The following is a 21,569-nucleotide window of genomic DNA, read 5'->3' as shown; positions in this document are numbered from 1 at the left end:
TTCTTAGCTTTGAGGTGCACCATCAAGGCTCCATGTCTATGGATCTGGTATACTAATCTGCTTTGCCAATGGTTTGGGCAATTATTTCAGTTAAAAAAAAATGTACTTGCAATATCTTGAATTCAGAGATCCTTCTCTGGGACCTTCCTTGTTTGCCATGGTAAGTCTAAGAGGGGTTAAAAAGAACCTCTGGAAGATGTGTCTAATAAATCATCATTAGTGAGAAATCTTCCCAGGAAAGGCTATCTTTCTCCTTGCTGATCTGTTGCGGACTTCATTCATTCACATGAAACACCCTGGCTATGCATGCATTTCATTGCCTATTTCTTTACTCGAATTTGCAGCAAAACTTCTAGGAAGTGTTGCTTAGGCTCAGTTTGCAATTCCTTTCTTTCCATTTTCACTTAAACCCCTTCCAGTCAAATTTCACCCCAATCCTCCACTGAAACTTTCCTTATGAAGATCACTCATGTGCTCCACATTGTTAAAACTGAAGATGAATTCTTAGTTTGCCTTCTATTCACCAGTCAGCAGTATTGGAGGCAACTGATGACTCCTGCAAGGCTTCCCTGGTGGCTCAGTGGTTAAAGAATCTGCCTGCCAATGCAGGAGACATGGGTTCAATCCTTGGGTTGGGAAGATTCCCTGGAGAAGTAAATGGCAACCCACTCCAGTATTCTTGCCTGGGAAATCTCATGGACAGAGGAGATTTGCATCCTTCATGGTCTCTTTATTTGGATTCCAAAATCTACATCCTCCTGTTTTCACCTTTCTGTTCTCACCGGCTTATCCCTCTCAGTATCTTTGTCTGGTTCCTCCAGTGAGCTAGGATCTCTTTCAGTGTTGCTTCCTGGTGTTTGGTCCTCAGTTATCTGTCTCCTTTGCTGACCTCAGCCATTCTCAGAGCTTTCAACTTTAAACATTATCAAGATTCCTAAATCCATACAGGCAGCCCCATACTTCTCTCCTGAAACCAAGACCCAAATATCCAATTTCTTACTTGACAACTCTATTGAGACTTCTAATAAGCACCTGAAAAACAACACTGCCGAAACTGAAGACTGATCTTCTCCCTTGTCTGCCCCACTCCTAAGCAAGCTCTTCTGGTTGGCTTTCCCATCTCATTTGATAGCTAATCAACCTTCCCAGTTGCTTAATCAAAAAGATGAATTCCTTCTTGAATCCTCTTTTCCTGTCAACCCCGACATACAACCCATCAGGAAATTCTGTTGCCTCTGTCTGTACCCATTGTGATCCACAATTGAGGGGTTGGTTTTTTTCTTTTCTGATGCCCTATGTTTATAACTTGATTGCATATGAACATTAAGGATTCTTATTAAAGATGTATTATTTGGAGGGTAAATAAATGCTATCCAGGCAGTAGATTCTTTGTTAAGAGCAAACAGAAAGCCTGTACAGATGATGTGAAAGGTTGCATGACACCTCTTCACATCACAGAGAAAAGCTAAGCCTGAATAAATCCTGGATGAAAGTACAAGAGCAAAGTGAATAAGTTGGCTTAAAACTCAACATTGAGAAAACATTCACGGCATCTGGTCCCATCACTTCATGGCAAATAGATGGGGAAACAGTGGAAATAGTGACAGACTTCATTTTTTTGGCCTCCCAACTCACTGCAGATGGTGACTGCAGCCATGAAATTAAAAGACACTTGCTCCTTGGAAGAAAACTATGACCAACCTAGTTCAGTTCAGTTCAGTTCAGTCACTCAGTCGTGTCTGACTCTTTGTGACCCCATGAATTGCAGCTCGCCAGGCCTCCCTGTCCATCACCAACTCTCGGAGTTCACTCAGACTCATGTCCATTGAGTCAGTGATGCCATCCAGCCATCTCATCCTCTGTCATCCCCTTCTCCTCCTGCCCCCAATCCCTCCCAGCATCAGAGTCTTTTCCAATGAGTCAGCTCTTCACATGAGGTGGCCAAAGTACTTGAGTTTCAGCTTTAGCATCATTCCTTCCAAAGAACACCCAGGACTGATCTCCTTTAGACAGCATATTTAAAAGCAGAGACATTACTTTGCCAACAAAGATCTATCTAGTCAAAGCTATGGTTTTTCCTGTAGTCATGCATGGATGTGAGAGTCGAACTATAAAGAAAGCTGAGTGCCAAAGAATTGATGCTTTTGACTATGGTGTTGGAGAAGATTCTTGAGATTCCCTTGGACAGCAAGGAGATCAAACCAGTCCATCCTAAAGGAAATCAGTCCTGAATATTCATTGGAAGGACTAATGCAAAGCTGAAACTCCAACCCTTTGGCCATCTGATGCGAAGAACTGACTCATTTGAGAATACCCTGATGCTGGGAAAAATTGAAAGTGGGAGGAGAAGGGGACGACAGAGGATGAGATGGTTGGATGGCATCACTGACTCGATGGACATGAGTTTGATCAAGCTCCAGGAGTCGGTGATGGACAGGGAGGCCTGGTGTGCTGCAGTTCATGGGGTCGCAAAGAGTCGGACATGACTGAGTGACTGAACTGAACTATGCTGTAACAGGGCTAAGGTTCAAAGAGCAGCTTTAATCATAGTCATGCTTTACACTTACCCGATGTATATCCCCTACAATATCTGGGATGTACTGGACTAAATATATTGCTTATCAGAAATTCAAACTTAACTGGGTGTCCTATAACCTGGGTTGTCCTGGCAACCCTCTCTGTGAGACTAGCCACATCTCTTCCAATTTTAATTTTTCATATTAGAAGAATTAAAGGAAGATATTTTAGTTGGCAGGGTGGGGGGTGGGTGGGGATGCTGAAGTTAGGGCTGTGGTTTTCCGAGCAGCTATTTTCCAGTGACCTCCAGCAGTAGGTGCCAAGGTTTCCTTTTCCTGTGTTTACAGGGACATGATTCCAAGGTTAAAACTTTCCCCAGAGAAGACCTGTCCACATTCCTTCCATCATCTTCTTGCCGAGAACCCCATGCACAGAGCAGACCATCCTGATTTTCATCTGCATCACACAATGGGGGCTGGAACTCCTTCCAACAAGAGAGTAGGTGGACACTGTCTTGGAACATTGGGCTAGCTGGTGATGGACTGGTTCGACCATACCCTGCAGTCTGTCTACAGTCTAACCTCAGAGCCATAGTCTAACCTTGCGATCCCCTCTACTGAACTGTTTCCCACTTGCCTGAAGTATGGGGACACCCACATTAGAGAAAAACATTTAGAACACTCTATTAGATTTTAAAGGTCTTCCCTGGCGGAGAAGGCAATGGCAACCCACTCCAGTACTCTTGCCTGGAAAATCCCATGGACAGAGGGGCCTGGTGGGCTGCAGTCCATGGGGTCGCTAAGAGTTGGACACAGCTGAGCGAAAGAGTTGGACACTTTCATGCATTGGAGAAGCAAATGGCAACCCACTCCAGTGTTCTTGCCTGGAGAATCCCAGGGATGGGGGAGCCTGGTGGGCTGCCGCCTATGGGGTCGCACAGAGTCAGACAAGACTGAAGCGACTTAGCAACAGCAGCAGCAGGTGGCTTGGATGGTAAAGAATTCACCTGAAATGCAAGAGACCTGGGTTCGATCCCTGGGTCAGGAAGATCCCCTGGAGAAGAGAATGGCAATCCACTAACAGCTGTGTTGTAAAAAAGTATCAGTTTTAGCACATGACTTGGCATATCTTCTATAAATTCTGTAGCCCCCATATTATTACAAAGGATGGGATGGGATTCCAAACAGGTTAGGTGAGCTTAGACTCAACTTTCCTCATTCATAGTTCAGTGCTTGTTTCAACAGGTGAGGCAGCTCACTTCGAACCAAGAACAGACTCTGAAACTGGATGGAGCGAATCCAGCGCTCTCACTTACTAGCCGTGTCACCTTGGACAGGAAACTTAACCTCCTGGGACCTCAGTTTTGTCATTTATAAAGAGGATAACCACGGAACCCACCACACAGAATTACTGTGAGAACTCAACAGGCAAACATATACAAACTATTGTAAGCCCTTATACACATAAGAAATTATTATTATATGAGGTTTCAGCCCTAAATAAAAATAACCCAAGAGGACTACTGATTGATTTAGTATTTTTTGATTTTTTTTATTATGAAATGGTAAAGTTTAGTTTTTTCCCCTGTTTCAGAAAACAATGAAGTATCTATTTCCTAGGTGAGCTTCATAGCAGACTTCACAGACTATATAGTTTATCGGCGGAGAATGAAAATACTATGCAAACACTACACGGTTCATGTCGTAAGAGTGACTTGCACTCACTCTGAAATTCCCTTAGTTTGGTTTTAGAAGAATGACTTAAACATGAAGATTCTGATGCATCTCTCTCTCTGGTCAAAGTAATTATGGTTCCAAAGTGGTTTACACTAGTTTGCTCAGTTGCTCAGTTGTTTCCAACCCCTTGCGACCCTTAGACTGTAGCCTGCCAGGCTCCTGTGTCCCTGGGACTTTTCAGGCAAGAATACTGGGGTGGGTTGCTGTCTTCTTTTCCATTACACTATTTTAAAATGGAGCAAACCGTATGAGGTGTTGTATTTACAGCCAGGGATACACCTACCAAACTGACGAAGGTCCAGGCAGAGATTCGCTCCCTCCACTAAGGTGGTGTTTCGGCAGATGGTCCACAGGTTGAAATACATGTAAACTGGCAGTGAGGTGAATGCCGTGACTCCCAGCCAGGCCAGCATGAAAAGGTATGTCAGCATAATAAACTGCAACAGAGAAAAAGTCGAGACAGGAAACATATAAGCTACTGGGAAGGAGGGATTCTGTGTTTAACCTACACAGCTCAATATTTATCACAACTCCGGTAGGTCCTGCCACCAGTAAGGAAGCTGAGAGAGGGTGAACGTGGATCACGAGAAGAAAGGGGCTGGAAAACTGCATCACAGAGGTTCTGATGTACAGAGGAAGAGTTCCTCCGTCTGCATCTTAATGCCTGTTTCATTCATGTATTGATCTCGAACATCTCACCACACATTATTTAAACTTTAGAAAACATTAACTGATAAATTTAAGATGAATAGCTTTGTATGACAACTAAATGGGCACAAATTCACATCATAAATATTTAAGCTAAGTACAATGACTCACAGGTCATTTTGGTATATAATGATATGAGTGTGTATTTCTACTCCTCTTTTTTAATGACTTTTGTAAACTTTAAGTCTAAATCTTCTTTCATGCACACTAACTTTACCTTTGATTGACTGATTGATTTATCAAGCATTGATATGCCACTCATTTACTGTGTCCCCAGCCTAGATGTTAACATTTGTTTAGCAAGAAAGGGGGCCTTAAAGCATGCTGGTTAAAGCCACAGATTTCTGAACTGGATTGAGTCTAGGCTGCTTTTTATGCCTCTTTGTGATTAATTGAGCAGAGCATGCCTGCTAAACTGATCTGAAATTACAATCACAATTGTGATCTACAGTTGCAATCCCTGCATGACTGTCGAGAGGCTGGAATGAGATGATTCGGTGGAAGCACTGAGCGTCAAACCTGGCGCTTACAAAGCTCAGGCAAAGTATTAGTACTTTTTATTCTAGGTATTATTATTGTGATTATTCCTACTACCACCAAACATATATCTTGCCTGAATGACAGGAATGTATAGAATAAGGAAATTAGGCTTCATTTCATGTTTGCAGAAAATAAAAAGCATGAGAAGTTCTCAAGTCTTGGAAAATTATTTAACGTCTTCCGCTGGAAGAGGAAGGCTCTCGAAAGTCTGGAAACTACCCCAAACTGAAGAAATCTTGTTAATGGAACTCTTGGGAGGAAAAAAGCTCTCTTTATTAACATTTTCATTATGCAGAATTGTAGACCGCAGTGCTAATTTACAATCTCAAGAATAAGAAACATGATACTGCCACTCCAGACCCAGTCCTCTGGAGGGTAACGGCGACTCAGAACCCACAGGAGAGTGATCAGCAGGCCTTTCGGTTCCATTTGGTCTTGTTTTCCTTTCCGACCCAGGGGACTTTTCAAAAGCATCTTTTGATGGTGCCTGGATTCTATGGGTTTACACTCAAAACTGGCCCGGAATTCTCTGAACTGTGTTGCTGCTGCTACTTCACAAGGCAATGGAAGGAGTGAATTCTGAAACCGTATTTGCTATAATGTCACAGCATAGTAATAAAGCTGAATTTTATAGAATCAATCTTTGCTGCGAGAACATGTTTTCATGAGGACTAGTGCATTAACGTTTGTTCTAACATACAAAAGATTTTACTTCTGAGTTGGAGTACAAAGCAGTTACATTTTAGGGAGTTCATAGTCTCTAAAGTATCCATACTAAACATGCTAAAAATATAAGGCTATCTTCCTACTTTATGTTTTCCCTTGGAATCTGATAATTACTAAGATTGAAAAATTATTTGAATTTATAAAGTGTGATTCTAGGTAAACATTCTCTATATGTAATAAAATATCTCATGATTATCATCTTATTTCTAGCTTTCCACTGCTAGTAACATGAGAGGTATTTTGGTGTCTGAGCATTAAATATATGAGCTACTCTTTTTTTCCAAACTGAGGCATAATTGATATATATCATTATATCAGTTTCAGGTGTACAACATAATGGTTTGCTATTTGTATATATTGTGAAACGGTCATTGCAATGAGTCTAGTTAACATCTGTCACCATACATCGTTATTGTTATAAATATTTTGTAAACTATTTATTCGCATGTGGTGTTTATTGCCTTGAACAACAATATATTTTACTTTCTAAACTAAACAGCAGTGGCCCTGTTTATAGAAAGGAGAGAGGGATGGGTCTTATGGAAGTCTGATATATAAAGTGGACTCACTGGCTTTTCCTATTTCAGTCACAGTTTAATGTATCTCTCACTTATATTAAAACACTGACCATTTCCTCCTAATTTACAAAGAAAAATATCTCAGTAAAATTTCTTTGGTTTGGTTGAGATTAGTTAACTTGTTGATCTTGGATGGTAAAAACTGTCATTTTTTTAATGACATTAATGTCATTTAATGCCATTAAATGATAAAGACGTGGGTGCCAGATTCATAATTAATATCCAGCAATCTTATTATCACATCATTATTGAGTACCATTTCATCAGAACATGCAAATGACTTTCACAATAGGTAACTTCTTGTTACCATAGTTCTTGTTTTGTGTTTATTTTTATTCAAAATACATTTGTTGAGGGTCTAATATGTGTTAGTATTACACTCAACAATCTTGCTGTGAATTCCTTCTTAGTGGCTTAAAATTTTAAAAAATATGTATTATTGTTTTGATTTCAACCTAGATGTTCTAATTATTGTTTGAAATTTAGAAGGGAGATTTAAATACGGAACTGCAAGAAACAAGGTTTTCTTAGTCTTTGGAAGAAGGTTAAAACAGATGATTACCCCTTGATGATGCAGCTTTGAGATTACAGTGTATTTAACTTGAGAGTGACTTGTAAAAGGTAATTCATTTTTCATCTGTGTGCCTATGAATTTAAGCTGGATGTCTAAGAAAATCACACTTGGTTGAGCCATAGACTTTCTGGGGGAACTTCAGCAGATGTGTACCAGTCTGGGTGAAAATAACATCTCAGACGTTAGCTGAACTGATGAAAAAGAGCCAGCTGACTCGGACTCCAAAAGTCTCTGAATCTAAGGACTATGTAAACACTGAAAAAATTAGCCATATATCAAATTTAATGTTATGATATAATGAATAAATTTGGGCATAACGCAGACTCAAACTTCAGTGAAATGAATTAAATGGATCTATCAGTTCAGTTCAGTTCAGTTGCTCAGTCGTGTCTAACTCTTTGCGACCCCATGAACCACACCACGCCAGGCCTCCCTGTGGGCATATGCAAACATATACCAAACATATACTGTTGGGTTCCACTCAGGACACTGTCTATAAAGTCTCTTTCTCATCAGTGTTTTACAGCACAGCTTATAAAAATACTTAGATAAAGTATTTTTTTAACTCAGAGCTCCCTCATTTCCCAAAAATATGTTTTCAATGACATTTCCTCATTGGGAATGCATTTATAGATTATCAGTTCAATCACGTCCCCACTTGAGCAAGAGGAAACAGCTGTAGATTTGAAGGCAGAAACACCTCCGGGCTGAGCGATCTGGTCATCCAGCAGTCTCGCTGGGTGAACGTGAGCTGAGGGGCATGCCTCTGACAGTGGTTTCCAACCGTGCACACACAGTGGGATCATCTGGCAGATCTGAGAAAGAGATCAGGCTTTGCCCGTGACAATTATATCTGAATTTACAATATCTTTGCAGACAATTTTAATGGGCATCTAACATAAAGAACTGCTGCTCTATGGGAATCAATAAAGCTCTCATGAGTACATTTGATGTGAAAACTTCTCTGATATTCCTTAGGCTGTTCAGGGTACCACACCTGAAGTCGGAAAAAAAAAAAAGCACAATTGGAATGATTAGCCAGAAATCCATGCCAATGTCAACAAAATAGCCAAATGCATAGATGAGTAAGGGACTGATATGAACCAAATTTGAAATCAAGATTTCCCAGATTCAGCACTGTTGAAAATTTGGGCCAGAATATTCTTTGTTATGGATAGTGCCCTGTTTACTGCAACATGTTTAACAACATCCCTGGTCTCTACTCAATAGACAATAGTTACATAACCAAAATTTCTGTGTCCCCTGCGGGGAGAAGGCAAGGAGTGGGGAAACAGCATCTGGTTGAGAACCACAGCTCTAATATGAGAGAATACCAAGTCAAAGGAAAGCAAACGGATGCCTGAATATGCTATCACTAAGAATGCAAAATGAAGCAGCACCAACAATACTGAACTCAGTAGGCTGCGAGAAGCACACAGCGTAAAGTTTACTGAAGAAAAAATTACTTGCGTTATTATGTAAATTACTTGAAAATATGCAATCATCATTATTGTCAACAGTATGGCCTAAAGCTATCTTGGCACAAGTGGTGATCAGAAACTTGCTTAAAAAAAAAACTATTTGCCATGTTTCTACCCATTTTATTCCTAATTGTCAAGACGTGGAAGCAGCTAAAATGTCCTTCAGTAGCTGAATGGAGGAATAAACTGTGCTATATTCAGACGATGGAATATTACTTGGCACTAAGAGAAATGACTTATATAAAGCCACAGAAAAACATGAAAGAACCTTAAATGCATATGACTAAGTGAAGAAAGTCTGAAAAGATTACCTAACGTGTGATTCCAGCTATATGACATTCTGGAAGAGGCAACACTATGGCGACGGTAAGAGGACAGGCGGCTGCCAGGCGTGGAGAGAGGAGGATGGACAGGCGGAGCACGGGATTTTCAGGGCAGTCAAAGTATTCTGTTTTACACCACAGAGTCAGATATGTGTCAGACACTTGTCTAAACACACCGAATGTGCAACACCAAGCGTGAAGTCTCAGGGAAATTAGGGACTTTGGGTGATTATCTTGCGTCCATGTCGGCTCATTAATTGTAGCAAATGAACCACCTGGTGCAGGATTTAGATAGTGAGGGAGGCTGTTGAGATGTCGGGGTGGGGGATATTTAGGACATTTCTATTAATATATTTTCTGTTCAATTTTTCTCTGAACCTAAATTTGCTCTAAAAAATAAAATCTATTAAAAATATATGAGTTGCAATGCTCTTCTTTATTACCTTGCACTGGTCTTATTCATTCAACAAATCAAACTAAAATGCTTCAGAATATAGTACAGGATTCATCATGAGTTTGCAGTTGCCCTAACACTTGGATGATTGCAGTATTCTAAATAGTTCATTCTAGTTTGCACCCTTCAGGTTACTTATGGAGCTTATTTCTGTTTTCCAAACCCTTGATCAAAGTCCTTTACTCTTTAATTCATTAATAATTAAAATGTCCCTGTGTCAACAATGTGTACTATATGAGGCCTTGGGTATATACTGGTCAAAAATGTCTTTCAAAGATTTTAACCACTGTCTGAACAAACACTGTAAGCCAGCCATGTTCATCAGTGGGCTCAGCATGTGTGTGCTTAGGTAGGCTATACTTTTTCAAGGGAAAGCAGAATTCAAATCAAATCATATTAGAGAGAAAAGCACCGCCAGCCTCTTTTCCAACAAATATTACTGCTGCTAAGTCACTTCAGTCGTATCCGACTCTGTGTCACCCCATAGACAGCAGCCCACCAGGCCCTGCCGTCCCTGGGATTCTCCAGGCAAGAACACTGGAGTGGGTTGCCATTTCCTTCTCCGATGCATGAAAGTGGAAAGTGAAGTCGCTCAGTCGTGTCCGACTCTTAGTGACCCCATGGACTGCAGCCTACCAGGCTCCTCTGTCCATGGGATTCTCCAGGCAAAAGTACTGGACTGGGGTGCCATTGCCTTCTCCAACAAATATTACTATAGAGGAAATTTCCCTTTAGTGAATGCTATTTTATTGTCAGTTACATTGTAAATATCTGAGAAATGGTCTTCTGACCAAGAATCCCAATATGATAATACTAGGCTTAGACATGGGCCTTCCTGGTGGCTCGGTGGTAAAGAACCACCTGCCAATGCAGGAGACACGAGTTCAATCCCTGGGGGGTGGGAGCTGGGGTAGGGAATATCCCTTGGAAAAGAAAATGGCAACCCACTCCAGTATTCTTGCCTGGGAAATCCCATGGACACAGGAATCTGGTGGGCTACGATCCACGTGGTCGCAAGAGTTGGACACGACTGAGCGACTAAACCACCACCACCACCAGGCTTATTCATTCCTCGGTGAGCTTTTGATTTTTATATCCTTAATATATGTCATCTCCCCATAAAGTAATTAAAAAACATAAACTATGGTAGCTAATCTTAAAATGAGGAAATTGAGTCTCAAAAAATGTGGTAAAATTTCATGTTTTGTAAAACGTTACTGGTTTAAGTGCAAAGTCAGAAAGATATAATTCTTTTTTTCCTAAAAGAAATGATAAAATAAAAATCTTTTGGTGGAGATTATTCCCAGTACAGTGGGCATGAGCCTTCTGATTGGAAAAGACAGGTACCTACTAAACAATCAGTATTGCAAAAGACCATTTGTAATCCACAGTTCTCATTGAATCCCCAATCCAGTAGCCTGTTTAAATTATAACTTTTACATGTATGGAAATATTTGGCACATTAAAATCAATGGAACCAATTTAAGAAAACGTATTTCTATTTGCAGTGTCACCTGAGCATATAAAATCGAGGTTACTCACAGTAGAAGCAGTTACTGTGAGTGAATGGATTCAGGATGCCACATTAGGGTTCATAAAGCCTATGAACTGGAGGATTATTTCTATCTATCCTTAAGGTGAATTTCTAGCTTTATTATAAAATTTGATTAAAAAATCTATATGTGCAAGTGACTTCATTTAAACTAGAATATCTTTATAAGCAGAAATTGAAAATTCATTAGTTATAGCTATATCTCCTTAGAACTTTTCAGTTCAGTTCAGTTCAGTCGCTCAGTCGTGTCCAACTCTCTGCAACCCCATGGACTGGGCACGCCAGGCCTCCCTGTCCATCACCAACTCCCGGAGTTTACTCAAACTCATGTCCATTGAGTCAGTGATACCACCCAAACATCTCATCCTCTGTCATCCCCTTCTCCTCCCGCCTTCAATCTTTCCTAAGAACTTTTCAGTGGGCATCAAATTATAAGATTTAATTTTATATTAATTAAATAAAAAAAACTGAGGGTTTTAAATATTCTGTAAAAATGAAAACAGACTATTATCCTGCTATGTACAATTCATCTATGATAACTGTATTTTAACATATTTTCCCCCACATTTTATTTTATTTAGCTATTTTGGTTCCACTGCGTGGCATGTGCGATCTTAATTCCCTGATCAGGGATTGAACCCTTACCCTCTGCAGTGGAAGCACAGAGTCTTAACCACTGGACCTCTAGGCAAGTCTGTCAACAATTTATTCATTCTGTAAAGCTGAAAGTTTGTACACTTTGATCACCATCTCCCCATTTCCCTACTCTCACCCCTGGCAACCACCATTCTCCTTTCTGCTTTTATATGTATAACGGGATTGCTTTTAACAGAACTATTTCAGTTAGGAAGACATGAATCAGAGAGTGTTACTTCATGTCTCTAGTTTCCTTTCTCAACAGTTCATTAAATGTATGAGAAATGATGTGATGAGAAAGTAGTCTCTGTAGTGTTCCTTCCCGAAGTCCAAAGCCCCAGTCCAAATCATGAGAAATATACCAGACAGATTTCAACTCAGGTACATTCTATAAAATGCCTAACTGCTACCCCACAAAACTTTCTAGACCACCAAGAACAAGGGAAGTCTTGGAAAATGTCACAGATCAGAGTAGCCTAAGGAGGAATGACTGACCTGTGACATGCTATCTGTACTCCCTGTGTGGGATACTAGGAGAGAAAAAGAACACTTGATTTAGGAAAAACTAAAGAAGCCTGAACACAGCGTGGACTTTAGTCAATAGTAATGTTTCTATATAGGCTTACTAGTTGTGACAAATGTACCATGCTAAAGTAAGATGTTACTAGGGAAAACTGAGTTTGATATATATGGACATTCTCTGTAACATCTTCATTGTTCTGTACATCTAAAACTATTATAAGATTAAAAGTTTATTTTTGAAAAAATGCTTTAGGATTTTAAAAATATGTGTGTGTTACTTAACTGTGTCTGACCTTTGCGACTCCATGGACTGTAGTCCACCAAGCTCCTCTGCTCATGGAATTTTCCAGGCAAGAATACTGGAGTGGGTTGCCATTTCCTTCTCCAGGGGATCTTCTCAACCCAGGGATCGAACCTGGGTCTCCTGTATTGCAGGCAGATTCTTTATCATTTGAGCTATAGGGAAGTCTTTTAAAAATATAAGGAGCATTTCACAAAGCATTTCCTAAATGCTATGAAATTATATCCTAGGATGATCGGATGGATAATCTGATATATAGAGAAATCTAATGAGAATGAAAATGCCACTGATATACAAATTTAGAAAAGAACAATTTAGCAGAAAATTATATGCCATGACTTGAATAATCAAAAGAACAAAAACGAACATAAAACAAAACCTTGGCTCAATATTTTTGAGAAGTTATTTTTATTTGAACTGAATTCCAACCACGACCTATGGTGACCGGGAAGGAAGCAGGATGATTTAGACTTTTTTTTTTTTTTTTTCAATTTTTGCTTTCCAGCAGTTTTAAGTATTTTGAATTAAAAATTCCAACACTAGAAGATTTACTTTTTATAAGAAATTTTCCCATTCTGTCAATGTCATCTTCTAAGGCTCACCAAAATTTTTTGTTCATTTTTATGCTTGAAACCCGAATAGAATGAGACCATGTTTTCTGTTTTTGCCATAATTTATGTACCAGCACAGTTAATAACTGCACGGTCACACTGAGATTGGTCCACTGTCCTGTATTTAGAGTCCAGTTCTGAAACTATAAGTGCATGTGTGAGATCTGCTTCAGATACCTGCGGTAAATATTTTTAAATATGACCACTATGCTTGAAGCAGTTTATGTTCCCCCATCCCGCTTTATGCCCTATTGAGAGGGTGCCAAAATGCATTGCTATAATCTGAAAAAAAAAAAAAATGATGTTGCCTTCTTGAGGTTAGATTTAGAATATCCTGCTGCTGCTGGTGCTAAGTCGCTTCAGTCGTGTCCGACTCTGTGCGATCCCATAGATGGCAGCCCACCAGGCTCCCCTGTCCCTGGGATTCTCCGGGCAAGAACACTGGAGTGGGTTGCCATTGCCTTCTCCAATGCATGAAAGTGAAAAGTGAAGTGAAGTCGCTCAGTCGTGTCCGACTCTTTGTGACCCCATGGACTGCAGCCTACCAGGCTCCTCCGCCCATGGGATATCCTAGAGAGAGGCTAAGACTTATTTGAGGAACTTGGCAGTCTTGAATCAATGGTGTTATTATTTTTAAAATTTACTTTTGAAGACACTGAATTTTAGAGATAGACTAGAATACAGAGTTCCTTGATGACAACTTTACTTAGAAAGTTACCTTAAGACTCTTTTAGAGGCAGTCATCAAAATCGACTACTGAGTTATTTCACCCTGCACAGAGCATCCTTATCTTATAAAAAGAGATAACTCATGATTGTGGATAAAAGTCAAGGTTAAAATGAGGACATCTTTGCCATGAAGGAACTTTCCAGTCACCAATGAATGATATCGCTAAAATGTAAAACAATAGGGGCTGGTGAATTATTAAAGCTCTCACAGCCAGATAATTCTCCTATGAAATTAGCCCAAATAAAACATAAATGACAAGACAAATCCTGATTATGAGGTTAGTGAGGGACTCTGTGCCACAGGCTTGAATGCAAATCTGACTCCACCACCCACCATGTACTCATCTCTTGGTGGCAGTTTCATCATCTGTAAAATAAAGGTAATTATTAATATTTACATCTCAATAATACTGGTACCTACTCACATAGTTTGGAGGATTAAATATCCTAGTATTTCGTAAAGTTCCATGTATAGCAACTGGCATATATAAGTACCTAACAAACATTTCCTATTATTAATACTGGATTTATTATTAAAACTTAACTTAAAGTTAGGAAAATGAGCCATGAGTCATGATACACTCTGTAAAGGTAATTCTACAGAGTATGTCTTATGAACACTAGTCTAATATCCTGCAGTCAAAATCTATAAATATCTGAGGCTAAGAGAAAAGATTAAAATAATAAATACAGCTGGTCTTCCTTTTTGACATCCTTGAATTTAACCAATGATGAATGGAAAATATTTTTTAAAATATGCCAGAAAGTTTCAAAAGGCAAAACTTGATTTTGCCACATGCCAGCAACTATTTTATAGCATTTATACTGACAATTACAGAGTTTATATTGTATTAGGTATTAAGTAATTTAGAGATGATTTAAAGTATATGGAGGGATGTGCATAAGGTTAAATACAACACTACACTGTTTTATTGGAGAAGGAAATGGCAACCCACTCCAGTATTCTTGCCTGGAGAATCCCAGGGACAGAGGAGCCTGTTGGGCTGCCGTCTATGGGGTCGCACAGAGTCGGACACGACTGACGCGACTTAGCAGCAGCAGCACACTGTTTTATATAAGAGACTCAAGCATCTGCGGGTCTTGGTCTTTACAGGAGTCCTGGGACCAATCCCCTCAGATACAGTGGATGACTGTAAATGCATATGTTTGTTTACCTGTAAAATGGGGTAAAAAGTAACTGCTTATTTTTGTTACATTAAACATTGTGTGTGCTTTGCAGGTGGTGCAGAGGTCAAGAATCTGCCTGCCAATGAAGAAGATACAAGAAACATGGGTTAAATTCCTGGATTGGGAAGATCCCCTGAAGTAGGAAATGGCAATCCACTCCAGTACTCTTGCCTGGGAAATCCCATGGACAGAGGAGCCTGGTGGGCGACAGTCCATGGGGACGCAAAGAGTTGGACATGACTGAACACACACACACACGAATTCAACATAAACACTGTGTGGCATACTATTGCTGTTTGTTATGAGTCAAAATTGTGTTCCTCTGAAATTCATATGATGAATTCCTAACCGCCCGTACCTCAGAATGTAACCTTATTTGGAGACGGGGCCTTTGCAGAGGAAGGAAACTAAAAATGAGAATGCGAACCCAATGTGACTGGGGTCCTTCAGAAAGGGAAATCTAAACGGCAGATGTGTGGACGGAGCACCAGGTGAAGAGGAAGGCCGTGGCTGGGGTGGTGCTTCTACAAGCCCGGATCGCCAAAGACCACCAGCGCCCGCCGGAGCTCGGAGGAACCAGTCTTGCTGACTCCTTGATCTTGGACTTGAAGCCTCTAGAAATGTGAGATAATACGTTTTTGCTGTTTAAGCCACTCAGTTCATGGTACTTTGTTACGGCAGCCCTAGCAAATGAATGCATAGACTTTAAAATTTTTTATTGTCTTATAGAATACTTAGAGCAGGTAAATTTATGGAAAATAAATATTAATTTCCAAGGAAAGTAGCACATTTAAGAACTCCATTACTTCAAAGGCGCTGGGCTTTAAAATCTGATGTGTCAGAACTAGCGTAGATAAAATTTGAGAGCCATATTGCTGTCATAATGAGAAATTTTTAGAACAAGATAACTTAGTGATGGGTGTAACAAGTATCCGAAGATTTCAAGATGTGAGCCACTGAATAGCTCCCAAATTGCAACCGAATAAATGTATTTTTTGGTTTAAAAACTTAATGGGGAAGAAATTCAAAGGAGAGAAAATATTTCTATATTTACAAATTTAAGTTCACATTTAATATATTCAGCAACATTTGACTTGTACTCATGTTGGTGCCATTTATTATTTAATTTAGATAAAAACTGTTACTTAGAATAGTTAAATAAATTTTCACATGCTCTTAGTAAACTAGCGGTCCTCACCCCTAAAAGTTAGTACCATGCTATTGTGTTTTATGTGCCTCACATTTAGGATTTGTAGGGACAGCATGACAAATCTGAAATGAATTTGAAGTTGTCTTGATGCTGCATGATAGAAGTGCATAACGCAGGTCAAGTTATGTTTTCAAGAGACTCATTAGGAAAAGAGAATAGCATTTAGCATCTTCTATTCAGAGATGCAATGCTGCTTTAAAATAAACTGCATTTATGCATTGGGCACAATTCCAGTTTGTGAGCAGAATCAGTTACTCGTGACCATTTTACATTTTATACAGCATGAAAAAACAGGGATAGAATAATACTTTTCTTTCAGCAGTAACTCTGAAAGTTGATTCTATAATATTATAATATGGTTGTTTCAAAAAGTTTTTTTCCACCTGTTAATATCATTTAGAATTCCAAATAGAAATTCATCAACCTATTTTCAAAAAGACATTTTTAAAGCTAAGGAAGACTGATTAAGCAGGCTAACAGGTGAATTCATAAAACAAATAGTAGACTGTAAGATACAATTTACCTACAAATTGGGGGGCGGGGAAGCAGCAGAATGGAAACGAGAAAGCAAAAAACATCAGCAGGACAGTGTGACTGATAAAACATTATTATTTTCTCCTCTGATTCCATGGAGCCCTGAGTCCTGCATGAGCAGGGAGCTGGGTGTGCGGCAGGAAGAGAGGCTAGCAAGGGTATGCCCTGCTCGGTCCACAGCTGCCGCTGCCCACCTGCGGCGGCGGAGCCGGTCTCTTTCTGCAGGCGCTGGTCCCCTGCCTGGAGCCCGTGTTGGGACAGCCCAGACCTGACTCAGAGCCCTCTCTGCTGCATTGATGCTTCTGCAAAACACACAAAGCGCAGCTCTGCTTCTGCCCCGCTTCCGCTCGTTCCCGGTGCAGGGAGGGTGCCCAAGGAGCGGGTGGGCTATGGTGTGGGTCCCCGCTGCCTCGCCTCTGCGGGAGCCCACGCCGCTGCCGTCACCATTCTGGGCTGGTAAGTGGGACTGGTGACAAAATTGTTACTATTATAGAAAAAAATGTGGCTCCTGGTTTTGCTTTAAAAATCCTTATTTGAGATATCTTTGAAATGTTTGAATGGCAAGCAGATAATCATTAATGACACATAGGCGATTTCTTTCAGGACTTTTTGTTTCTGCGTACAGTCCTATGCAGAAACTTCACAATCTCAATGAAACAACATAGTCAGTTGCCCTCTTCCTGGCACAAGGTCACTCCTCAATGGTAAAAGTGTGCTCAGAGACCCTTTTTCTCTGTGATTCTAGGGCTTCAGAATGAGGGACTCTTCGAGCTAGACTGTGCTTTAGAGATGATCTAATGTCTTTATGATATAAGAGAGTCAACTGTGATCTGGAGGAGCTAACTGATTTGCTAAGACAAACAGTGGTGATATAATGATACTGTCCTAATTATAAGAAGAAGTCTGTCATTAACTGAATTCCTCATACTTTATTGGCACAGTATTTGTTGCTGCTTAGTGACTAAGTCGTGTCCATTTCTTGTGACCCCATGGACTATAGCCCGCCAGGCTCCTCTGTCCATGAGATTTCTCAGGCAAGAATACTGGAGTGGGTTGCCATTTCCTTCTCCAGGGCATCTTCCTCACCCAGGGAACGAACTCACGTCTCCTGCATCGGCAGGCGGATTCCTTACTGCTGAGCCACCAGAGAAGCCCTTGGCAGAGTACAAGTGAACCTAAAATCACAGTGTCCCTTCTTAATAGAGAAATCCCTTAGGTATCACTAAAAATTGGCCCAGTGAATATTCATATCTTACTTATTAATCCAAGATCTTTAGCTTAACTTCCTTTGAGTCTGTAATCTGATATTGCCGATCCTAACACTGAGGTGTTACAATAAACAGTGTCCTCCAAAAGAGTCTTACAAGAAATTATTGCAGAGACAACAACAAATACCCATAACATGGGCAAACTATTTTCTCATGTTATTATCATTGTGGACACTGAGCAAATAATACCACTTTTATAAGCTGGTGGAGAAAACAGTTGGTGTCTTTGAACTTTTCTGTAAGACTGAAATAAATTACACCATCCTTATTAAAGACACCTTACATAATAGGAAATATATGCTGTAATTAAATATATATTCTCATATAATTTTAGGAAATAAGAAAAAATGTTAGCTAAAAATGGAAGCTCCCAAGTTTGTGAAAATTACTCTGCATAAACATATGAAAGTACTTTAAACCATATTACTCTTAATTTTCATCTCTTGTGCTTAAATTTTCTGCACTGCATTATCTCTTGACTATAAGTTTGATTTACCATTAAATATAAATAAGAATTTAAAATCTAAATAAGTATAATATAGGGTAATTCTTACCTTACATCAAAACTAAACAGAAATTACAGTTCACACCCAAATTTACAGTAAAATATAGAAACATATATTTAAGGAGGAGAGACATGCATTTATCTATAAATTGCAGACGGATTTTTCTATTATTCTAAACATTGTATGGGAAGCCCAGGGTCATTTGGGAGAAACAAAATATAAATCAGTCAACAGTTTGCTGCCTCCAGAAGCAAAATGAGTTGTATTGCACATGATTTGAATTTGAACCTGAATTTTCACATGTAATAATCTTAAATTAGAAAATAATATCATCACGATTTTAAATAGCCATCACAAGAGGCAATGTAACTGTGTTAAAAAATATATATATTACTTCCATTCCTGGCAGATGAACACAAACACCAGAGTGCTACTGAAATAAACCCACATGAAGCTCTGAGTGCAAACAGAGAACGTACCCACGCGCTCACACATCTGCCGCAAGTGGTGATTTTGAAATCCCCGTAGAGATCTTTGATAGCCCCGGTTGTGAAGAAGCCTTCCACCATCAGCAGAATGCCATACACAAAGAAGGCAGCTGCAATTCCGTAGATGACATACTTGAAGATGTCAATCCTGGAAGGAAAGACCAAATGATTTAGTTCAACGACTCTTCACGGCTGATCCACAGCAGTGGACGCCCACGTCCTCAGGGTCCTTTGGAACGAAAGCTATGGAATATTTATGTTCATGATGAAGGTTGGATTTTTTAAACATTTTTGCTTTATATGCCTAATGCTTGTACATTTTCTTCTGCCCCTTCCAGGATTTATTGGTTTCTCATGTTTCTAAGTGTTTCCTCTTCCACTGCACCATCCCCTCTCCCCTGGTTCACACCAAGGTAGCCCTGGGTGAGTAGTGGATCATACTGGACTTTGCTGAGATGAATTTGATAAGTAGGATAATTACCATATAATTTTTTAAAAATTACGACAAAATAGCAGATACAAAGGTTTAGATATAAAACACTTGAGTTTTTAAGACATTACGACATTACAAGAGGAAGAAAGCTTTATGGCTAATGATGCATTCATTTCTGATAAAGTAACAATCTCATATTTTTCTTATAGTCAATTGTAATTATGTTTTATGTCACACTTACTGTGATGGTTTCATCACTAATAGTTTCTGTTGACAATAATTGAAAAATTATGGTTTTATAGCTGTTATAATTTTGACAATTAAACTTTTAAGGCAGAATCACTAATGGAATATTATGTGATGGAATTAACTGGGCCTGAGCCAAATTATAGAATAATTCCACAGAGAAATGGGAAAGTATTTTTTTTCTCTTCTGACAATTGAGTGCCCATGTATTTAAGGGGGAGAGAAATATGTATTGTCTATAAATTGCAGATGGATTTTGTTGTTGTTGTTATTCTAGATATTGTATGGGAACCTCCAAACCTTTTGGAAATTAAAAATCATAAATTAATCAGTTTTTCTGCCTCTAGAACCAAAACTAGTAGTTGCGGAGCCATGGTATGAGGCGAGATACACATATTAGCTGCAGTTCTGTGTTTGTGGTCTTCATATGCATTTGAAAGAGAATTTCTCTTCATTTTACTGGCCAAACTTGATTTTTACTCTCCTCAATAATTAAAGTGAGTGTAACAGATAGGGTGGCAAGAAATGAAGGACAGATGCTGTTGGCTTTATACAAAGGGGAAAAGAGTGAATAGGAAGCTCGCTTACACTGATGGAGAGTTAGAAACTTTGGATGCTATGACAATATTAAAACAAATATGTCATAGCATAAATGAACTTGTTGCATCAGTGTACCAGAGTGATGGTTTAGTGACCAGTGATTCCCACTGTCTGAAAAATCTAAATATTCCACAATTCGCTTTGTCATGGGCAATGAAGCAGATGATGTGAATTGCATCAGCCCATCATGCATGTGAAACACTCTGAGGATTTCAACATTCAGATCCCATTTGACATCACTAACGCTTTGAAGAGTTTAGTTAAACCAAACTTGTATGGGTTTTTCCACACAATGCTTAGGTTAAAATGACCTATTTTTAAATATATTTTAATTTTTATTTGAGAATGAAGGCTATGGTTTTTCCAGTGGTCATGTATGGGTGTGAGAGTTGGACTGTGAAGAAAGCTGAGCGCCGAAGAATTGATGCTTTTGAACTGTGGTGTTGGAGAAGACTCTTGAGAGTCCCTTGGACTGCAAGGAGATCCAACCAGTCCATTCTGAAGGAGATCAGCCCTGGGATTTCTTTGGAAGGAATGATGCTAAAGCTGAAACTCCAGTACTTTGGCCACCTCATGTGAAGAGTTGACTCATTGGAAAGGACTCTGATGCTGGGAGGGATTGGGAGCAGGAGGAGAAGGGGACGACAGAGGATGAGATGGCTGGATGGCATCACTGACTCGATGGACGTGAGTCTGAGTGAACTCTGGGAGTTGGTGATGGACAGGGAGGCCTGGCGTGCTGCGATTGATGGGGTCACAAAGAGTCGGACACAACTGAGTGACTGAACTGAACTGAACTGAACTGAATTCACATTTAAAGAAAAGTTGCAGGAAATGAATAGTACAAAAAAATCCTATAAACCCTTGATCTACTTTATAACATTTTCCCTCATTTACCTTGCGTTTTTCTCTTTTGGGATAATTTTATCTGAATGGAGAGAAATTCTCTGCAGTACAATGATCGATCTTAAGAACTATAATGTTGATAAAATAGACAGCCAGTTGGAATTTGCTATTTTAAGCAGGGAGCTCAAACCCAGTGCTCTGTGATAAACTAGAGGGATGGGATGGGATGGAAGGTGGGAGGGAGACTCAAGAAGGAGGGGACA

The 21,569-nt window shown here is 39.6% G+C and overlaps 1 protein-coding gene across 2 annotated transcripts in view; it reads right to left on the bottom strand.

Annotated features, from left to right (window-relative positions):
* Positions 1-21,569, bottom strand: part of GPM6A (glycoprotein M6A) — a 253,686-nt gene that overhangs the window by 11,079 nt on the left and 221,038 nt on the right. For both annotated transcript variants that reach the window (XM_055567476.1, XM_055567477.1), the window contains exons 3-4: positions 19,173-19,329; positions 4,537-4,690 (exon numbers count right to left, since the gene is read on the bottom strand). In XM_055567476.1, the coding sequence (XP_055423451.1) occupies positions 4,537-4,690; positions 19,173-19,329 (311 nt within the window). The remainder of the gene's footprint in view (positions 1-4,536; positions 4,691-19,172; positions 19,330-21,569) is intronic.

The sequence above is a fragment of the Bubalus kerabau genome, chromosome 2 (genome assembly GCF_029407905.1).
Source record: "Bubalus kerabau isolate K-KA32 ecotype Philippines breed swamp buffalo chromosome 2, PCC_UOA_SB_1v2, whole genome shotgun sequence".
NCBI classification, from domain to species: domain Eukaryota; kingdom Metazoa; phylum Chordata; class Mammalia; order Artiodactyla; family Bovidae; genus Bubalus; species Bubalus kerabau.
The sequence above is the reverse complement of the archived record's forward strand: the minus strand, read 5'-3'. Positions and strand labels throughout refer to the sequence as shown.